Source organism: Oncorhynchus kisutch, linkage group LG26, assembly GCF_002021735.2.
Source record: "Oncorhynchus kisutch isolate 150728-3 linkage group LG26, Okis_V2, whole genome shotgun sequence".
Taxonomy (NCBI): domain Eukaryota; kingdom Metazoa; phylum Chordata; class Actinopteri; order Salmoniformes; family Salmonidae; genus Oncorhynchus; species Oncorhynchus kisutch.
Genome location: NC_034199.2, coordinates 19,991,007 through 20,011,784, shown reverse-complemented (window position 1 = coordinate 20,011,784; position 20,778 = coordinate 19,991,007). Strand labels below are relative to the sequence as shown.

Here is a 20,778-nt window from a genome sequence, read left to right as displayed (position 1 = left end):
CCCGTCTCCTCCCCTTCATCTACACTGATTTGAAGTGGATTTAACAGGTAACATCAATAAGGTCAGTCTGTCATGGAAAGAGGTGTTCTTAATGTTTTGTACACTATATTCATGAAAATAGAAGTGGCCGGTAGCAGGATAACAGATGGATATTAATATATACAGGTGAACAGGAGTAATAGGAATCAGAAGCAGGATAGCATGAATAGGATAGCACTAATGGCAATCAATGAAAAGCAGTGTAGTGGTAGTAATACATCTAATCAATAATCAGTGTAGGTGTGAGGGGGAGGGGATGGCCAGGGGATGGAAGCTGTTGAGTCTGTTGGTCTGAGCCTTGATGCACTGGTACCGTCTGAGAGCATGGAGAACAGTCCATGTCTCAGGTGGCTGGAGTCTTTGGACATTTTCCTTGCCTCTCTAAGACTACCTACATGGAGAACAGTCCATGTCTCAGGTGGCTGGAGTCTTTGGACATTTTTCGGGCCTCTCTAAGACTACCTGGCACGTACGTCCTGGATGGTTGGACGCTCACCCTCAGTTATACGCTGGGCTGTCCGCACGACCCTCTGTACGGCCTTCTGGTCGAGGGGCGTTGCAGGTGCCATACCAGATGGGGATACAACCAGTCAGGATGCTCTCAATAGAGCAGCTGTGAAAGTTCCTACGGATCTGTGCTAAATCGTTTCAGCCTCCTGGAGGGAGAAGAGGCACTGCTGTGCCTTCTTCATGACTGTGCTGGAGTGAGAGGACCAGTCATCAGTGATGTGGACACCAAGGAACTTGAAGCTCTTTACACTCTCCACTGCAGCCCCGATGTTGATGGGGGTGTGCACCCGCTCCTGTTTCCTGAAGTCCGCAATCAACTCATTGGTCTTGCTGACGTTGAGGGAGAGGTTGTCCTGGCACCATACTGGTGCTTGACGACCTCTCTGTAGGCTGTCTCATCGCCATTGGTGATCAAGTCGACCATCGTCGTGACATCAGAAAACTTTTGAGTTGGAGTCGTGCATGGCCACACAGTTGTGGGTGAATGGGGAGAACAGGAGTGGGCTAAGCACACACCCCTGGGGGGCCTCCTTGTTGAGGGTCAGTGTGGCAGAGGCGTTGTCTACTATTACCACCTGGGGCTGGCCAGTCAAGAAGTTCAGGATCCTATGGTGTTTAATGCTGAGCTGTAGTCGATTAGCATCCTCACAGTCTAGGTGGGAGAGGGCAGAGTTAAGAATTAAGATTGCGTTGTCTGTAGATCTGTTGGGGTGGTATGCAAATTGGAGTGGGTCCAGGGTGTCTGGAATGATGGAGTTGTGTGCCATGACCAGCCTTTCAAAGCACTTCATTAGTACATATGTGAGTGCTACAGGGTGGCAGTCATTGTAGCAGGATGCCTCAAGAGTTTTTGGGGATAGGAATGATGGTAATCAGCTCAAAATGTGGGGATTACAGACTGGGACAAGGGGAGGTTGAAAATGTCTGCCAGCCTGCCAGCTGGTCTACGCATGCCCTGAAGACTCCCTGGAATAGCGTCTGGGCCTGCAGCCTTACGAGTGTTGACCTGTTTAAAAACCTTACGTCAGCATCAGAGAGAGATCACCTAGTCCTCCAGATTTGACCCTCATGCAGGGCTCTGTTGTGTTTGTCTAAGCGTGCATAAAAAGGACTTTGTGATTAAATGTATTTGGTTAGAGTATTGCAAGACATTGGCAAGATTAAACAATCTGGGAGTCATGGCAGTGAGCAAAATGATAGAAATATTGAAATATTGTTACCCAGCCAACTAAAACACAGAAAGCTTCTGCTATGTATAAAAAAAAACTTTAATACAACAGTACAAAATATCTTAGGGCTGGATTCAGTCCAAATCGTTTACTGTGTATGCAATCTCTGCGAATGTGGGAACACTGCCTTTAAATTTAAATCACACTATAAATGCAAATCTAATGCGATACGGAATGAATCCAGCCCTTAGTGGAAATCAAAAGTGTATAATACCTTACGTTCTGGAGTATTGCTCTAACAATGCAGTACCATACTGGGACAGTGACACACAGATAAATACAGATATACACGAGGGCCAGTTTATTAGGTACAACACCCTTTTCATAAATGGTTTTCTTCTACTGACAGTGAGTCACGTGTCCGTGGCTTGCTATATAAAGCAGACAGACAGGCATTGAGAAATTCAGTTACTGTTTGATTGAACGTTCAAATGGGCAAAACAAGTGACCTAAGCGACTGAGCGTGGTATGATCGTCGGCGACATGCGCTCCGGTTCCAGAATCTCAGAAATGACCGACCTTCTGGGTTTTTCACACACGACAGTGTCTAGGGTCTACCTAGAATGGTGCGACCCAACAACAACAACAAAAATCAGTCAGCAGCAGTCCTGTGGGAGAAAACAGCTCGATGAGGAGGTCGAATGGCAAGAATCATGCAAGCTAACAGGCAGGCCACAAACAGGCAAATGACGGCGCAGTACAACAGCGGTGTGCAGAACGGCATCTTGGAACGCGCAACTCGTTGGTTCTTGTCACGGATATTGAAGAATATGACCACACCGGGTTCCACTCCATTCAGCTAAAAACAAAAAGAGGTAGCTCCTGTGGGAACGCGATCAACACTGGTCAATTGAATGGAAAAAACGTTGCCTGGTCCGACGAATCCCAGTTCCTGTTGAGTCATGCCGATGGCAGAGTCAGGATTTGGTGTCAGCAGCATGAGTGCATGGTTCCATCCTGCACGGTGTCAACGGTACAGGCTGTTGGTGGTGGTGTAATGGTGTGGGGATTTCTTTCCTGGCCAACGTTAGATCCCTTGATACCAATTGAGCAATGTTTCTATACCCCAAAGAATTCCGGCTGTTCTGGAAGCAAAAGGTGGGTCCCGACCCGATACTAGACGGGTGCACCTAATAAACTGGCCGCTGAGTGGAACACTCAGTTCTGAGGTAAACACCCCAAATTGCTAATAGGATCGACAGTGATTCTCTCAGGGTGAGAAATGGTGCTCTAGTGAAGTGATTCAGAATTTATTATGTGTTAGATATGTGATAACTATAGTGTTTGAACAAGGGATGTTAACCTTAGCCTGGCTTCAGATCAGTATGTGCTTGAAAGCACAGTCAGAGGTGTTGACTGAAGCAGCACTTACAGATCTGGGATCAGGCTAGGTGTCCCTCGCTACAGGGACATAGAGAGCCCACATGACCAGAAATCCTAACCAACAGAGTAAAAAAATATGAAAAATACAGTAATACTGTAAGTGGCTTTATGGTGTCCTATTATGTGCTTGACTTTGTCAGTCTGATAAAATACCACAGTCCTGCAAAGCCTGCAGCTCACCCACACTAGGACCATTGTAGAGTAATACTGACAGGAGAGATACACCACAGATCAAAAGTTTTTTTTTAAAGTATGTGGACACAGACAGCATTCCAATACATCCCAAAGGTGTTTGATGGGGTTGAGGTCAGGGCGCTGTGCAGACTAGTCAAGTTCTTCCACATCGATCTTGACAAACCATTTCTGTGTGGACCTCGCTTTGTGCACGGGGGCATTGTCATGCTGAAACAGGCAAGGGCCTTCCCCAAACTGTTGCCACAAAGTTGGAAGCACAGAATCGTCTAGAATGTCATTGTATGCTGTAGCGTTAAGATTTCCCTTCACTGGAACTAAGGGGCCTAACCCGAACCATGAAAACCAGCCCAAGACCATTATTCCTCCTCCACCAAACTTTACAGTTGGCACTACACATTGGGGCAGGTAGCGTTCTCCTGGCATCCTATGACGGAGCCACATTGAAAGTCACTGAGCTCTTCAGTAAGGCCATTCAACTGCCAATGTTTGTCTATGGAGATTGCACGGTTGTATGCTCGATTTTATACACCTGTCAGCAACAGGTTTGGCAGAAATAGACGAATCCACTCATTTGAAGGGGTGTCCACATACTTTTGTATATATATAGTGTACTTGATAAGTCACGGCTTTCCAAAACAACATACAAATCAGAAGGGGACGGATTCATACTCTGGGTACTGCATTATTCAAGTGCATTCAAATGTACATTATCTTATAGGGCATGTTTTCACATGCCGTACTGTGAATTGTTGAAGTATACAGGAAGTTGGTCCTATGCTCCAAAAGCATTACAGCTACTGAGAACGAGGAAGTTCTCCTCCCGGGAATACCTGGCCACGTTCAGTTGGCAAATGTTATGAAAGGTTGCAGATAGAAATGTCATGAATAGAACTGACATGATCCCTTACTTGACATGTCATTGAGGCATGTTTTATATCCGTTATTTTACCAGGTAAGTTGACTAAGAACACGTCCTCATTTACAGCAACGACCTGGGGAATAGTTACAGGGGAAAGGAGGGGGATGAAAGAGCCAATTGTAAAATGGGGATTATTAGGTGACCGTGATCGTTTGAGGGCCAGATTGGGAATTTAGCCAGGACACCGGGGTTAACACCCCTACTCTTACGATAAGTGCCATGGGATCTTTAATGACCTCAGAGAGTCAGGACACCCGTTTAACGTCCCATCCGAAAGACGGCACCCTACACAGGACAGTGTCCCCAATCACTGCCCTGGGGCATTGGGATATTTTTTAGACCAGAGGAAAGAGTGCCTCTTACTGGCCCTCCAACACCACTTCCAGCAGCATCTGGTCTCCCATCCAGGGACTGACCAGGACCAACCCTGCTTAGCTTCAGAAGCAAGCCAGCAGTGGTATGCAGGGTGGTATGCTGCTGCATGTTCGTTCTACATAAAACATTTCTATATGAACGTTCCACAACGTTGTTCCCGGCTGAACGCACCCCCCCCCCCATCTAAAACTCCACAACAGACTTATCTGTTCACAACAGCAAGAGGCAGTCTTTAAGCATGGAAAGAAAATAAGGAATAAGTGGCTTAAGACATTATCATAGGCATAAACAAAATCTTTCCAATGAAAATACAAACATTGAACCGTCAAGATACAGTAGTTAAGGCTTCCTATTTAACAGAGGTGTATATATAGTACAACTAGCAAGGCACTCAATATATGGCACGCATTTGGTCCAAAAATGTCCTTAGTTTGTATTGCTATTTAAGATTTCAACGTATGAAAATTGGCCATTGGGCCCACTTGTAAATGTGAAGTATCTATTCACATGAGAATAGATACAGAGGCATGTACTGTAACTGGCAGAAGCCTTACATTGTTATAAATGTCTATTTTAAATATATACACTGTGCGTACTGAGTTCAAAGATTATAAAGTATGCAATGCCCAATGTACCATAAACTCTTAGGTACCTAAAAGAAGAAAAGGGATATTTGTTCTATGCATTCTCCCTCTCTTGGTCTTCTCTGTCGTCTTTGACGATCCCTTCATCGATGCTCTCCAGCCTCAGTCTCTGACCGTCAAGGTAACGGGGCCTCTGTGCCCCCCTCGCCGCAGCCGCAAACAACACCCCAGATAGGGGTGTGTCCTCGCCAAAGAGGGTGAGCTTAGCGTCGCTTTCGATGGCCCTGGCCAGGCAGGAGGCGAAGGTGTCCAGAGATTTGTGTATCTCTACTTGGACCTGGACAGTAGAAGGGATGGTGGTGCTCTCTGCAGCTGAGAGGAAAGGGAACAGAAATTGAGTTATCGAGTCATCATCCTTGCAGCACTATTACAATGAATGGTGATGAAAACCAGATGCGAAATTGCTCAAATAAATATTGAATACATTTACACAGAAGTCTGATTGCTCAAATGCCTAAGTGGAACGAATGTACTAGTGACGGGAAGTTGTCTTTTTACTGGCTCAAATCTTTTCAACTCATTCAGTAACAAATCTTTTGACTAATTTCATTAATTCCTTTTCATAATTTTTCATTTCATTAATTCTGTAACCGTAAAAGTCTTGGTTTCATGCATGTTAACATCAGAAGCCTCCTCCCTAAGTTTGTTTTATTCATACTCCACCAACAATGATGTCTTAGCCGAGTCTGAATCCTGGCTTAGGAAGGTCACCAAAAATTCTGAAAATTCCATCCCCAACTACAACATTTTCCTCTAAGATAGAACTGCCAAAGGGGGCCAAATTGCAATCTACTGCAGAGATAGCCTGCAGAGTTCTGTCATGCTATGCAGTTCTGTGCCCAAACAGTTCGAGCTTCTACTTTTAAAAATCCACCTTTCCAGAAATAAGTCTCTCACTGGTGCTGCTTGCTATAGACTACCCTCAGTCCCCAGCTGCGCCCTGGACACCATATGTGAACTAATTGCCCCCCATTTATCTTCAGAGTACTGTTAGGTAACCTAAACTGGGATATGTTTAACACCCCGGCCATCCTACAATCTAAGATAGATGCCCTCAATCTCACACAAATTATCATGGAACCTACCAGGTACAACCCTAAATCCGTAAACACAGGCACCCCCATAGATATCATCGTGACCAACCTGCCCTCTAAATACACCTCTGCTGTCTTCAACCAGGATCTCAGCAATCACTGCTTCACTGCCTGCGTCCGTAATGGGTCCGCGGTCAAACAACCACCCCTCATCACTGTCAAACGCTCCCTAAAACACTTCAGCGAGCAGGCCTTTCTAATCGACCTGGCCCGGGCAGTTGAGGATGCCTAGTTGTTCTTTAAAAGTGCTTTCCTCGCCATCTTAAATAAGCACGCCCCATTCAATTTTTTTTAAACTAAGAACAGATATAGCCCTTAGTTCACTCCAGACCAGCACAAAAACATCCTGTGGTGTACTACATTAGCATCGAATAGCCCCCGCGATATGCAACTTTTCAGGGAAGACAGGAACCTAAATACACAGGCAGTTTGAAAAAGGAAAGTCTTTGCTTTCCTAACAGAAATTTGTATCCTGCAGCACAAACTCCAAAAAGTTCCGGGATACAGTAAAGTCCATGGAGAATAAGAGCACCTCCTCCCAGCTGCCCACTGCACTGAGGCTAGGAAACACTGTCACCACCGATAAATCTACAATCATCGAGAATTTCAATAAGCATTTTTCTACGGCTGGCAATGCTTTACACCTGGCTACCCCTACCCCAGTCAACAGCTCAGCACCCCCCACAGCAACTTGCCCAAGCCTCCCCCATTTCTCCTTCACCCAAATCCAGACAGCTGATGTTCTAAAAGAGCTGCAAAATATGGACCCCTACAAATCAGCTGGGCTAAACAATCTGGACCCTCTCTTTCTAAAATTATCCGCTGCAATTGTTCCAACCTCTATTACTAGCCTGTTCAACCTCTCTTTTGTATCATCTGAGATCCCTAAAGATTGGAAGGCTGCTGCGGTCATCCCTTCAAAGGGGGAAACACTCTAGACCCAAATCTATCCTACCCTGCCTTTCTAAGGTCTTCGAAAGCCAAGTTAATAAACAGATCACCGACCATTTCGAATCCTACCGTACCTTTTCCGCTATGCAATCTGGTTTCCGAGCTGGTCGTGGGTGCACCTCAGCCAAGCTCAAGGTCCTAAACGATATCATAACCGCCATCGATAAAAGACAATACTGTGCAGCCGTATTCATTGACCTGGCCAGGGCTGTCAATCACTGCATTCTTATCGGCAGACTCAACAGCCTTGGTTTCTCAAATGACTGCCTCGCCTGGTTCACCAACTACTTCTCAGATAGAGTTCAGTGTGTCAAATCGGAGGGCCTGTTGTTTAGACTTCTAACAGTCTCTATGGAGGTGCCACAGGGTTCAATTCTCGGGCCGACTCTTTTTTCTGTACATCAATGATGTCGCTCTTGCTGCTGGTGATTCTCTGATCCACCTCTACGCAGACGACACCATTCTGTATACTTCTGGCCCTTCTTTGGACACTGTGTTAACTAACCTCCAGACAAGCTTCAATGCCATACAACACTCCTTCCGTAGCCTCCAACTGCTCTTAAATGCAAGCAAACTAAAAGCATGCTCTTCAACCGATCGCTGCCCGCACCCGCCCGTCTAGCAACACTACTCTGGACGGTTCTGAGTTAGAATATGTGGCCAACTACAAATACTTAGGTGTCTGGTTAGACTGTAAACTCTCCTTCCAGACTCACATTAAGCATCTCCAATCCAAAATTAAATCTAGAATCGGCTTCCTATTTTGCAACAAAGCATCCTTCACTGATGCTGCCAAACATACCCTCGTAAAACTGACTATCCTACCGATCCTTGACTTCGGCGATGTCATTTACAAAATAGCCTTCAACACTCTACTCAGCAAATTGGATGTAGTCTATCACAGTGCCATCCGTTTTGTCACCAAAGCCCCATATACTACCCACCACTGCGACCTGTATGCTCTCGTTGGCTGGCCCTCGCTTCATATTCGTCACCAAACCCACTGGCTCCAGGTTATCTATAAGTCTTTGCTAGGTAAAGCCCCGCCTTATCTTAGCTCACTGGTCACCATAACAGCACCCACCCGTAGCACACGCTCCAGCAGGTATATTTCACTGGTCACCCCCAAAGCCAACTCCTCCTTTGGCCGCCTTTCCTTACAGTTCTCTGCTGCCAATGACTGGAATGAATTGCAAAAATCACTGAAGCTGGAGACTAATGTCTCCCTCACTAACTTTACGCATCAGCTGTCAGAGCAGCTGACAGATCATTGCACCTGTACATAGCCCATCTGTAAATAGCCCACCCAACTACCTCATCCCCATATTGTTATTTATTTTTTGCTCCTTTGCACCCCAGTATCTCTACTTGCACATTCATCTTCTGCACATCTATCACTCCAGTGTTTAATTGCTAAATTGTCATTATTTCGCCACTATGGCCTATTTATTGCCGTACCTCCCTAATCTTACTACATTTGCCCACACTGTATATAGAGTTTTCTATTGTGTCGCACTGCTTTGCTCCGTCTTGGCCAGGTCACAGTTGTAAATGAGAACTTGTTCTCAACTGGCCTACCTGGTTAAATAAAGATGAAATAAATAAAAAAAATATTCAGTAATGCCCCAAGCACACAGGACCCCCTACCGGCGACCTAAAAACTTGAAAGAATCATGATTCTACAAGCCTCTCGTTCACCATAGGGGCCTTATTGGAGCTGTCCCTTTAAGCCTATTTTTGTGAACTCAGTGGGATACGCTTAATTTTTTGTGTAGTGTGAACACTCCAAAGGAACTCAGACCCCTCAAAAGAGCCCCCAAAGCGAATTGAACCGACAACATCTAGAGAGGTGGTCTCTTTTTTAGGACAATGCGAACGCAAAGCTCCCCAGGTTCCCTTGTCATTATTCCCGCACCACACTAGATTACTGCAACACCGTTTTCCCTGCCATAACCCCTCGCACTAGATTACTGCAACACCATTTCCCCTGCCATAACCCCTCACACTAGACTACTGCAACACCGTTTCCCCTGCCATAACCCCAACCACTAGACTACTGCAACAGTTTTCCCTCCCATAACCCCTCACACTAGACTACTGCAACACCGTTTCCCCTGCCATAACCCCTCGCACTAGATTACTGCAACACCATTTCCCCTGCCATAACCCCTCGCACTAGACTACTGCAACACCGTTTCCCCTGCCATAACCCCTCGCACTAGACTACTGCAACACCGTTTTCCCTGCCATAACCCCTCACACTAGACTACTGCAACAGTTTCCCCTGCCATAACCCCTCGCACTAGACTACTGCAACACCGTTTCCCCTGCCATAACCCCAAACACTAGACTACTGCAACAGTTTTCCCTCCCATAACCCCTCACACTAGACTACTGCAACACCGTTTCCCCTGCCATAACCCCTCGCACTAGACTACTGCAACAGTTTTCCCTCCCATAACCCCTCACACTAGACTACTGCAACACCGTTTCCCCTGCCATAACCCCTCGCACTAGACTACTGCAACAGTTTTCCCTCCCATAACCCCTCACACTAGACTACTGCAACACCGTTTCCCCTGCCATAACCCCAAACACTAGACTACTGCAACAGTTTTCCCTCCCATAACCCCTCACACTAGACTACTGCAACACCGTTTCCCCTGCCATAACCCCTCGCACTAGATTACTGCAACACCATTTCCCCTGCCATAACCCCTCACACTAGACTACTGCAACACCGTTTCCCCTGCCATAACCCCAACCACTAGACTACTGCAACAGTTTTCCCTCCCATAACCCCTCACACTAGACTACTGCAACACCGTTTCCCCTGCCATAACCCCTCGCACTAGATTACTGCAACACCATTTCCCCTGCCATAACCCCTCGCACTAGACTACTGCAACACCGTTTCCCCTGCCATAACCCCTCGCACTAGACTACTGCAACACCGTTTCCCCTGCCATAACCCCTCACACTAGACTACTGCAACACCGTTTCCCCTGCCATAACCCCTCACACTAGACTACTGCAACACCGTTTCCCCTGCCATAACCCCAAACACTAGACTACTGCAACACCGTTTCCCCTGCCATAACCCCTCACACTAGACTACTGCAACACCGTTTCCCCTGCCATAACCCCTCACACTAGACTACTGCAACACCGTTTCCCCTGCCACAACCCCTCACACTAGACTACTGCAACACCGTTTCCCCTGCCATAACCCCTCAGTTTTTAGTTTAGATTATTTGTTTGCAATATGTGATCTATAGGCTAAGAGAGCTTCATAAATTGTTTATTGATTGTGGGTTTTGAATAGGGTGAGAAGACAACATATTTGCTGAGAATCATAAAAAGGGTACAAAATCTCTAGTTCTTAAAGGGGCAGTAGCCTACCTTGGGTGTACAATTTTAAATTACAGCATTATTTATTCAAAAGTCATTATATTGCTATTTGTTCTGTTACCAAACACATTTTCATGTTAATAGTATCTTCTAATTACAATTATTATGGCTCATACTTTGACTTAATGCAATCTATTAGCTTCCAAAATGTAAGTAGGTATATCTAGCTGTTCAATAACTCATTCTGATTGAATGGCTTGTCCTGATCTTTGTAAAAACTTAGAGTGCATCTTGGAAAAACATAGCAATGTGAATGTAAAGACGACTCGGCCCACAAAACAGTTGAAGTGCACTGGAAAAAAAGTTGAGTCCTCATTCAAAGGCAAAGAGAACTGTGTTCTTTTATATTTTTTTTTACCCCAGAGTTCACTTTAAAGAAGACTGAGATCGGTTTGTTTAAAAGAGGACTATATGTGAAAACACCCTTAGAGACTTAGTAAAAAGTGTGCTTCAAACAATGTACAGTTGTGATTGCTTGGCATACAAATAAAATTATTTATTGATAGCTTTGAATCGAGGTCTAGATGCGACCGCCACCGGACTACTTTGACTCTTGACGGAATACAATTGCTTGACTGCCGCGAGGGAAATAAGCATAATATTGTTCGAACTGCAGCAGCCCCCCAAACGTTTCATTCTCGAGTGAGAACGGACAGGTACCTTTGGAATTCTGCTGTTGCTCGTCTTCAAAGGTGACCGAGCTCCGCCTCTTTACGGCCACGCTTCCAATGTGGGAGGAGCCATCTGTGGAGAAGTTGTCAAGCAGCATCACGTCTGTACCTGTATGGGGAAAGGGGGGGGATTCATGACCTTCAGTATTTTGTAGTGTATTTGTAGTGCAGTATTTCAGTAGAGATTAAGGAACCACAAGATGCATAGCAGACAGACACTAAAGAAAATAAATCCTATTGTACTTACAATGTGTGTCTTCTCTAAACGAATCCGAAAGACTCAAAATAGTATTAAATCAGGTAACTCAGTTGATAGAGCAAGGCGCTTGAAATGCCAGGGTTGTGGGTTCGATTCCCACGGGGGACCAGTATGACAAAAAAAGTATGAAAATAATAAGAGCCTCTTGCTAAATGACAAAAAGTGAAAAAAAGTGTGAATGCCTGTGATGATGCCTGTTGATGCTGCACCAATGAGGAGTATCACACACACATGACAGATGATTACACATGATAATACAGTACATACACTACCATCTACCCTCTGCCAAGACATGAGCCACAAACCAGGAATCTGGGCTGATCAGAACACAGCTGAGGGATGATGATGATGATACAACAGAGAACTAGGCTAAACAATATTTATCAGCAATAAAGCCCTAAGGGAGCAGTTTTAAAAGGTACTGGAAGACCAGGGGCGTATTCATTATGTTGCAAAACATTTATTCAACGGAAGCAAATGAAAAAGGGAGGGACCCTGTTTTGTTCTTAAACGGTAAACAGTTTCCACAATGAATATGCCCCAGCTATATCTGTACTGTTCAGTACATTCAGACACTGCATTTCGACTAGGACTTAAAGGTCTTGTTTGAATCGTCTTATGGAAACAGTGTCGTGTCTTTGCCAGCTTTCTGTGTGCGCCACTCACATGAGTCCTGAGTGAAACTGAAGCCGGTGTCTCCAGTGCTGCTGCCGGGGGCCAGGAGCTGCCCTCCTCCCACCAACATGGCCGTCAGGTGAGGGGACATGCCCAGGTCTGCAGGAAGAAACACAACAGCAGGGTCAAATATACAACACCATACAATTAGGGCTGGCACAATTATGTATAATTGTATAACCAACGGTTATGGATGAAGACAGTGATGAAAATAAAATAACCGTCATAGGGGTTTGTTCCACAATTGGTTGACTGAAGACGGGACAGCCGCCCATTCATGCGTTAGTGTCTCTTTCTGCGGTAACATGGACTCTTACCAACGTGATTCAACTTTTTTTTTCTCCTTACTGAAATAAGCAAGGAGTTTTATGTTGCCTAGGCAATGTCCCTTCCCTGCAGCAGCACACATAGAAATATAATGAATAGAACGGCTTGGAAACTCTAGCCCTGGCCATTTGACTGGGAGTTTACCCTCGCAATGGCTGCCTGGTATTGTGACGCAATAATTTCCATGGTAATGTAGAATGTGAATTCAAATGATGTCCGGTTGAATCAACAAATCACAGCACATATTGATGGGTATACTTCCTGCTTTACTCTTATCGGTACACTCGCAATAGCAGCCAGTCCACCCATTATGCCATCATTGACTTGAATGGGAATGCCCATACGTAATGACTGTCACAGCCCTACATACAACACACCAACACAATGTAACACAGTCAACTTAACTATTAACACAATAGCAGGGTCAGCCATACAGCACAACAAAGAACACAACAGAACAAGATTTTATGTTGCACCAGTAAGGTTGTGCTGGTTTTCAGCACACAAAGCCAGTTCAAATCTCATCCATCCTCAGCCTCAACCTAACACTACCAGCACCCTCCCCCTGCTCACCTGTGATGCGGTTAGAGATGCTGAAGAGGCGTGACGTGCGGTGGCGTGTGGCGAACGACTCCACGCGGTAGTAGCGATCCCCGAAGCACATGCCCAGCAGTTCCTTGCGCACAGTCTTGTTCCACAGGCCGTAGATGAGCGGGTGGCAGACGGCGCTGCAGAAGGACAGCCAAGCCACCAGGGTCTCCAGGCCCTGGGACACGCTGCCCTGACCCCACAGGGCCTCTGTACACACCACCCCGACGTAGGGGCCCCAGGTCACCAGGAAGGTCCCGATCACCACCATAATGGTGACGAAAGCCTTGCACTGGCTCCCAGCATACACTAAACTCCACCGGCTTCCATTGGACGACGTGGACGTAGATGAGTTTTTACGCTGGTCGTTCCTCTGAGCACCCGATGACGTTTCTTCTGAAGATGCGACCACCGTCGTCCCACAATGCACCTTGCGGGCCTTGAGGCGTGCCACGCGGAAGATTACGCCGTAGCAGGCCAACATGGCGAGCAGTGGCGGCAGGCTGCACCAGGTGACCCAGAAGGCGGTGTAGGCAGGGGTGCGGTGCCAGGCCGCCACGCATGTCCACTTGAAGCGGTCAAACTCGAAGGAGGACCAGCCGAAGAGGGGTGGCAGGCAGCCCACCAGGGAGTGCAGCCACACATAGGCGATTGCCACCACCGCCCGGTTGCCTGTGATCTTCATGGGGTAGATCATGGGGTACAGTACAGCATAGTACCTGTGGGCACAATGATAATGTCATTATCAAATCCATACATTCTATCAGTGTAAAAAAATATCCAAAAATGATTGCACACAATATGATAGATCGTGAGGCAATGGAGAGAAAAAAACATTGCAGTTCGGGAATCCTACATACATTTTAACGTGCAAGGAAATTCCACCAAGAAAGTATGTTCCCGGGGATGAGCAGCATAACAACCAACCAGCCAGGAAGTGACAGGGATTTTTAGGCTATGGTCACAGAGCCTCCATGTCTGGCAAAAGTTAGGAGATGCTTAATGGAAGATGGAATTAAAATAGAATTAAACGTTAAAGGGGAAAGATGGGCTACAACAACCAAGAGCCAACAGGTAGGCCTCTACATAATTTTCTGAATGGAGTTGTTGTTACGATGAGAAAGCGCATGACTGCAGCCTCAACTAGCCTTGCAAGCTAATATTAACTAGCTCCTCCTGGTTTGATGCAGTCAAGACCGGTACTACATATTGGATGTTAAATAACCTATACTGAACAAAAATATAAAAGCAACATGCAACAATTTCATGACTAGGAATACAGATACGAATCTGTTGGTCACAGATAACTTACAAAAAAAGGTAGGGGCATGGATAAGAATCTGGTGTGATCACCATTTACCTCATGCAGCACAACATCTCTCGCAGAGAGTTGATCAGGCTGTTGATTGTGGCCTGTGGAATGTTGTCCCACTCCTCTTCAATGGCTGTGCAAAGTTACTGGATATTGGCGGGCACTGGAACACGCTGTCGTACACTTCGATCCAGAGAATCCCAAACTTGCCCAATGAGTGACATGTCTGTCGAGTATGCAGGCCATGGACATTTTCAGCTTCCGTGTATTGTGTACAGATCCTTCCGACATTGGGCCATGCATTATCAGATTGAAACATGAGGTGATGGCGCCAGATGAATGGCACGACGATGGCCCGCAGGATCTCATTACTGTATCTCTGTGCATTCTAATTGGAATCGATAAAATGGAATTGTGTTCATTGTCCGTAGCTTATGCCTGCCCATACTATAACCCCACCGCCACCATGGGGCACTGTTCACAACGTTGACATCAGCAAACTGCTCGCCCACACAACGCCACACACGTGGTCTACGGTTGTGAGGCCGGTTGGAAGTACTGCCAAATTCTCTAAAATGACATTGGAGGTGGTTTATGGTAGAGAAATTAACATTCAATTATCTGGCAACAGCTCTGGTGGACATTCCAGCAGTCAGCATGCCAATTGCACGCTCCCTCAAAACTTGAGACATCTGTGTTAGAGTGGCATTTTATTGTCCCCAGCACAATGTGTAATGATCATGGTGTTTAATCAGCTTCTTGATATGCCACACCTGTCAGGTGGATGGATTATTTTGGTAAAGGAGAAATGCTCTCCAACAGGAATCTAAATACATTTGTGCACTACATTTGAAAGAAATAAGCTTTTTGTGTATATGGAAAATTTCAGGGATCTTTTATTTTAGCTCAGGACCAACACTTTACATGTTGCGCTTATATTTTTGTTCAGTGTAGATTTGGCAACTATTAGTCTACTATAGTGCGAGTCAGCTTGTTGGATGGTTGCCATCTCTCCCTCCTTCCTGTTTCACTCGCTGACAGTATGGCCCCTCCCCCGCCTGCTAGAGCAGGACCTCTCCCTCCTCTCGTGCTTTATCTGCTGCTTCCCTCACTTGGCTTGGATCGGGCCAGGTCTGGATCTGATCAGGTATATTCAGAACAGGTCTCTATATTTAAAAATATCAGATCCGGGTGGGAAAACCACAGGTCCATTTCGGAACGGGTCCAACTTTTTGGACCAGTGAACACCTCCAGCACAACATCCCCAACAAACATATTGTACCTTGCAAGCAGCCATCCCAGTGTAGGGGTACTATCACTGACCTGTCAATGGCGATGGCCCCCAGGGTGAGCATACTGGCCGAGCTGATGAGCAGGTAGATCAGGGCGGTAAAGTTGCACCACACCACACCAAACACCCACTCCCGCCGTGCTGAGCTCACCGCCACAAAGGGCAACACCAGCACTGACAGCAGCAGGTTGGACAGGGTCAAGCTGAACACAAACTTGTTGCTGGGTGTGAGGAGGTAGGGCCTGCGGTACAGAGTGGCCACGATGAGGAAGTTGCCCAGGCAGGCCAGGAGGGCGATGGTGACGATGAACACTGACTCCAGCACCACTGGGCCCCCACCAGCGTCCCACGCAGCTGTGGCGTTTCCCGCAGTGGAGACATTCCCGCTAGCATTCATGGTGAGGTGCTGGGCTGCCGGAGGAGACAGGGCATACCAGGGGACTAGAAGGAGGGGAGAGGATAGGGTTAGAATGAACTGCACACAACCACAGGCTTGGAGTTGAGGTTAGTTGGGGTTGAAGCCTCAAGGGTTCAAATGTAGTTTTGCATTTTATCCTTTAATGGTTAGGTTAGGACACACACAAACACACTCTCCCCCTTGCTCTCATTGTTTAGCTAGTGCGTAAGCTATGCACATTGTATATGTATGGGGAAGAAGAGAAGCCAGATTAGTTCACTAAACTGAAAACAGAGAGACTGACTGGACTTACATTTATACATGTTAGGTCATTTGTCAATCTAATTACACAAATGTGCCCGACGCAGCAGCACAAAATACTGTAGTCTAGTTTGATTTATTCAGGTTTCAACATTTATTGTCACATGCACAGCTTACAGCAGGTGTAAAACAGTGAAATGCTTAGCCTGACGACTCACACTAAATTCTTCAGCTGCTCTGTCGTTCGCTACATACTTCAGTCTGAGACTACCATCCTTGAAGTCGTTTGTTGTTAAGACGAGGGACATTGTACAATTGTAAGTCATCAGCGATTGGATTGTCTCTAACCAATCAGAGTATCAAAGCCAATAAAACATTTTCAAACCACCACTTTACCCACGCGTGTTCTGTCTCTGGCCCAACCCATCGGATTCTGGACCAATCAGACGGACCGGAATGTGTTTACATTCGGTGAAGGGTCGTGCAGGTATTCAGATCAAGACTCATTGCAGAGAAGAAACTAATGTCTGTGGCGTAGCATTTGGCCAGAGAAAGGAGTCTGGGCAGCCAGGCAATAAAATGCTTACTTGTGAGCTCATCCCAACAGAGCAGCAATAATACATGAAAAAAACATGAGAGATACAAAAAGAATTGTGAGAATGCAGTTATATACAGGTCAGTGCCATTACTATTATTAGAATGTGCAGGGGTAATGGAGTGATTGAGGTAGTTATGTACATGTAAACAGGGGTAATGGAGTGATTGAGGTAGTTATGTACATGTAAACAGGGGTAATGGAGTGATTGAGGTAGTTATGTACATGTAAACAGGGGTAATGGAGTGATTGAGGTAGTTATGTACATGTAAACAGGGGTAATGGAGTGATTGAGGTAGTTATGTACATATAAACAGGGGTAATGGAGTGATTGAGGTAGTTATGTACATGTAAACAGGGGTAAAGAGTGATTGAGGTAGTTATGTACATGTAAACAGGGGTAATGGAGTGATTGAGGTAGTTATGTACATGTAAACAGGGGTAATGGAGTGATTGAGGTAGTTATGTACATGTAAACAGGGGTAAAGAGTGACTGGTAGCCAGATAAATATGAATGATAATAATAATAATCAATATAGCAGCAGCATAAGTGGATGTGTGCATGGTGATGAGTGTGTGTGTGTACACTGAGTTTACAAAACATTAAAGATACCTGCTCTTTCCATGACAGACTGACCAGATGAAAGCTATGATCCCTTATTGATGTCACCTGTTACATACACTACAATCAGTGTAGATGAAGGGGAGAAGACAGGTTAAAGAAGGATTGTTAAGCCTTGAGACATGATTGTGTGATTCAGAGGGTGAATGGGCAAGACAACAAATCCAAGTGCCTTTGAACTGGGTATGGTAGGTGCCAGACGCACCGGTTTGTGTCAAGAACTGCAACGCTGCTGGGTTATTCACACAACAGTTTCCTGTGTGAATCAAGAATGTTATACCACTCAAAGGACATGCAGCCAACTTGACAACTTTGAGAAGCATTGGAGTCAACATGGCCAGCATCCCTGTGGAACGCTTGACACCTTGTAGAGTTCTGGGGGGGACACTCAATATTAGGAAGGTGTTCCTAATGTTTGGCATACTAAGTGTCAGTGTAGGTGTGTGTCTGCGTGGGTAAATACCTGTGGATGAACATTGAGTCAGTGCTGATGGTCTGTGGGTGAGGGAGGCAGTAGTTATTCATAGCTATTCAACAGTCTTTGGCAATTTTGGGATGGCTGGGAGCTCGCCCCCAGTGATGCTATCGGGCTGTGGTTTCTTACATTAATGGGATAATATGGCATGGCAACACAGCCAGACAGCAAAGACAACAAGATAAGGATTTGATCCCTTGAGTCCAGACCACTGGTCCAGACTTGCGCAGCTGGAATGCAGAATAAACTTCCACACCCTGTGGAATGGATGAAACTGTTTTCCTTCATTCTGTGACCTAAAAATAATACCTAGTTATCAAATCAAATTGTATGGCTATATACAGGGAGTGGCAACAGGAGTCGATGTAGTTACATTTATAGCTAACTGTATTGCGCTTTTACTCTGTCTGAATTCTTAAGTTAAGTTACTTTTGTACGTGTTGCATTAGCTAGGCTTACAATTTACAGAGTAAGCTAGGCTTACAATTTACAGAGTAAGCTACAGCCTAATAATGGACTAAAGGAGACTAACGTTACTCCTTATAGTCCAAGGACATTACATGTTCTGTTTAGAGGCGAATTGGCCCTGGCAGCAAAATACTCAATCTAAACATGAATCGATTGTCAATTGCGGTACAGTTCTAGAAACATAAAGCCACCTACTTCGATACCACATCAAAATAATTCCACAAATGCAAATTATACAATTAACCGGTTAACACTGTTGAAGTCGACTGTGTTTTCAGTGACAACACGTTTGTGGCGTCTGTCTTCCATTTACACACAGGTGTTCGGAGACAGATGGGCAATGAACACAGGCAGTTTATTCTGTCTTCCGTAAACACACGCTGAAACATGGCCATGTGGGAACCCTAACCCTTTAAAATGTGTGTAGTTAATTTAACCTTTTGTTTTGAAAATGATTCAACGCTGATGTACGGTACCTTCCTTATGTTACCAAAACCGTACGGAGCGCCGAGGCTATTAAAAAAACTCGCATGGCCCGAAGATACTATCACAGATCGAACAATGAGCCAGATGTTTCACCCAATGTATAAAGCTGAAGTTTGGAGAAATCTGAAACATCCGGTTGTCGATTCCACTCACAACCATATATGGTGATGAGAGGAAGCCGAGTGGCTGGCAGTGGGGAAACAAATGGGGCGAGAGATTTCAGCCGACATTCTGCTCATCAATGAAACGTTTGAGAATCAATAAAGTTGTCTGGTCCCAAAAAATAGAATATGTTACGAACAGAGTCGCATACCTTTTGTAGGCTTTAGCCTTTGCCAAAACATTTTTTTAATTATTTTTGGAATGCAAGGGCGAATCGAGTTGAGTTACTGCAGATATGCACTTCAGATATGCGTTCCCTAACGGAAATACATGCTAGAACGCACCAATAGGATCTCAATAGCTTGTTCTGCCCACTGACTCATTTGCTCCCATTGGAAATGACAGGTTACGGTCCATCTTGGGTTAGTTATAAAACATCTTTGATACAATTGGCACTAAAGATAATTAGCGTTTATGAATTAGAAAGCTGCAGCCTAGTTATTTACTGTCAACAAAACTCTGACAAACAGCTCAGGTCACCCCTTCAAATAATAAACCCAAACTTTCCAGATGTACTAATTTTACAACATTTGCTGTCAAGAAAGGGTCGTTCAGTTGTTTTTGGAGTTTGTAAAATAATTATTTATACAGACAGCACTGGGGGAGGGGTTAACGTAGACACACAAAAAAAAACGAGTTTCGCATGATTGACACAGACACCGTTCACTCACTGTTACAAATGACAACATACATACGCTTCAATAACCTATAAAGGTCTAGCTAGCTACTTACATAATTTCTGCTATTTAAAGATTCTGAATACCGTCGTCCCCCTTTGACCCTGTTTCTAGCTAGCTTCTATTAACTCGCGAGCTAAAACTTTCTCCATTGTCCTGGCAGACTCCCCACCTCCACTACTATTCTCTTCTCACCTCTAGAACAGCGTTGAGGACCGTCATCTCCCACGAACTGGCAACGAAAGTTGTGTTCATTGGCACTACAACTTTAATTCAACGTAGAAATAGTTGTTGAATTTTCCCCATTTCATAGTTATCCTTTCGCTACAAATTTAGTCTGTCAGTTCTCGGTTTCAATGGCGTCCTCCACTAGCCCTCCACTGACTGAACTCAGTCTTCTCTGTCCTTGCTGGCGGGTCCCACTTCTCAGTATGTGGGTGGTCTGTTATGGGTGTTACTTGAGTTAGTTCGTTCTTAGATAGTTTTTATGCAAGACAGTTGCATTTGCTTTCACGTTCAACATGATACAAATAGCCTACGTCGACGAGTGAAACTATATGTTTGTTGCTGTAATAAAAATAGGCTAACTAGTGGATAAGGCTATGTCTACACATTTGGTTAGTTTCGTTAACGTTTATATCTGTATGAATGACATTTGTGTAGTAAATACGCCTAATACATTATCACAGCATATTAGCTACAGTGCATTCGGAAAGCATTCAGACCTCTTGACTTTTTACAAAATGTGTTACCTTATTCTAA

General features: G+C 45.2%; 1 protein-coding gene across 1 annotated transcript; it reads right to left on the bottom strand.

The window, feature by feature from the left end:
- Positions 1–1,799: 1,799 nt before the first annotated feature.
- gpr161b (G protein-coupled receptor 161b) lies at positions 1,800–20,578 on the bottom strand. The gene is made up of 6 exons (XM_020462292.2): positions 20,212–20,578; positions 15,906–16,314; positions 13,256–13,989; positions 12,347–12,454; positions 11,411–11,530; positions 1,800–5,606 (listed from the first exon to the last, which is right to left on the bottom strand). Exons 2-6 carry the CDS (start codon positions 16,268–16,270, stop codon positions 5,329–5,331), a joined length of 1,605 nt encoding a protein of 534 aa, XP_020317881.1. The 5' UTR covers positions 16,271–16,314; positions 20,212–20,578; the 3' UTR covers positions 1,800–5,328.
- Positions 20,579–20,778: the final 200 nt, after the last annotated feature.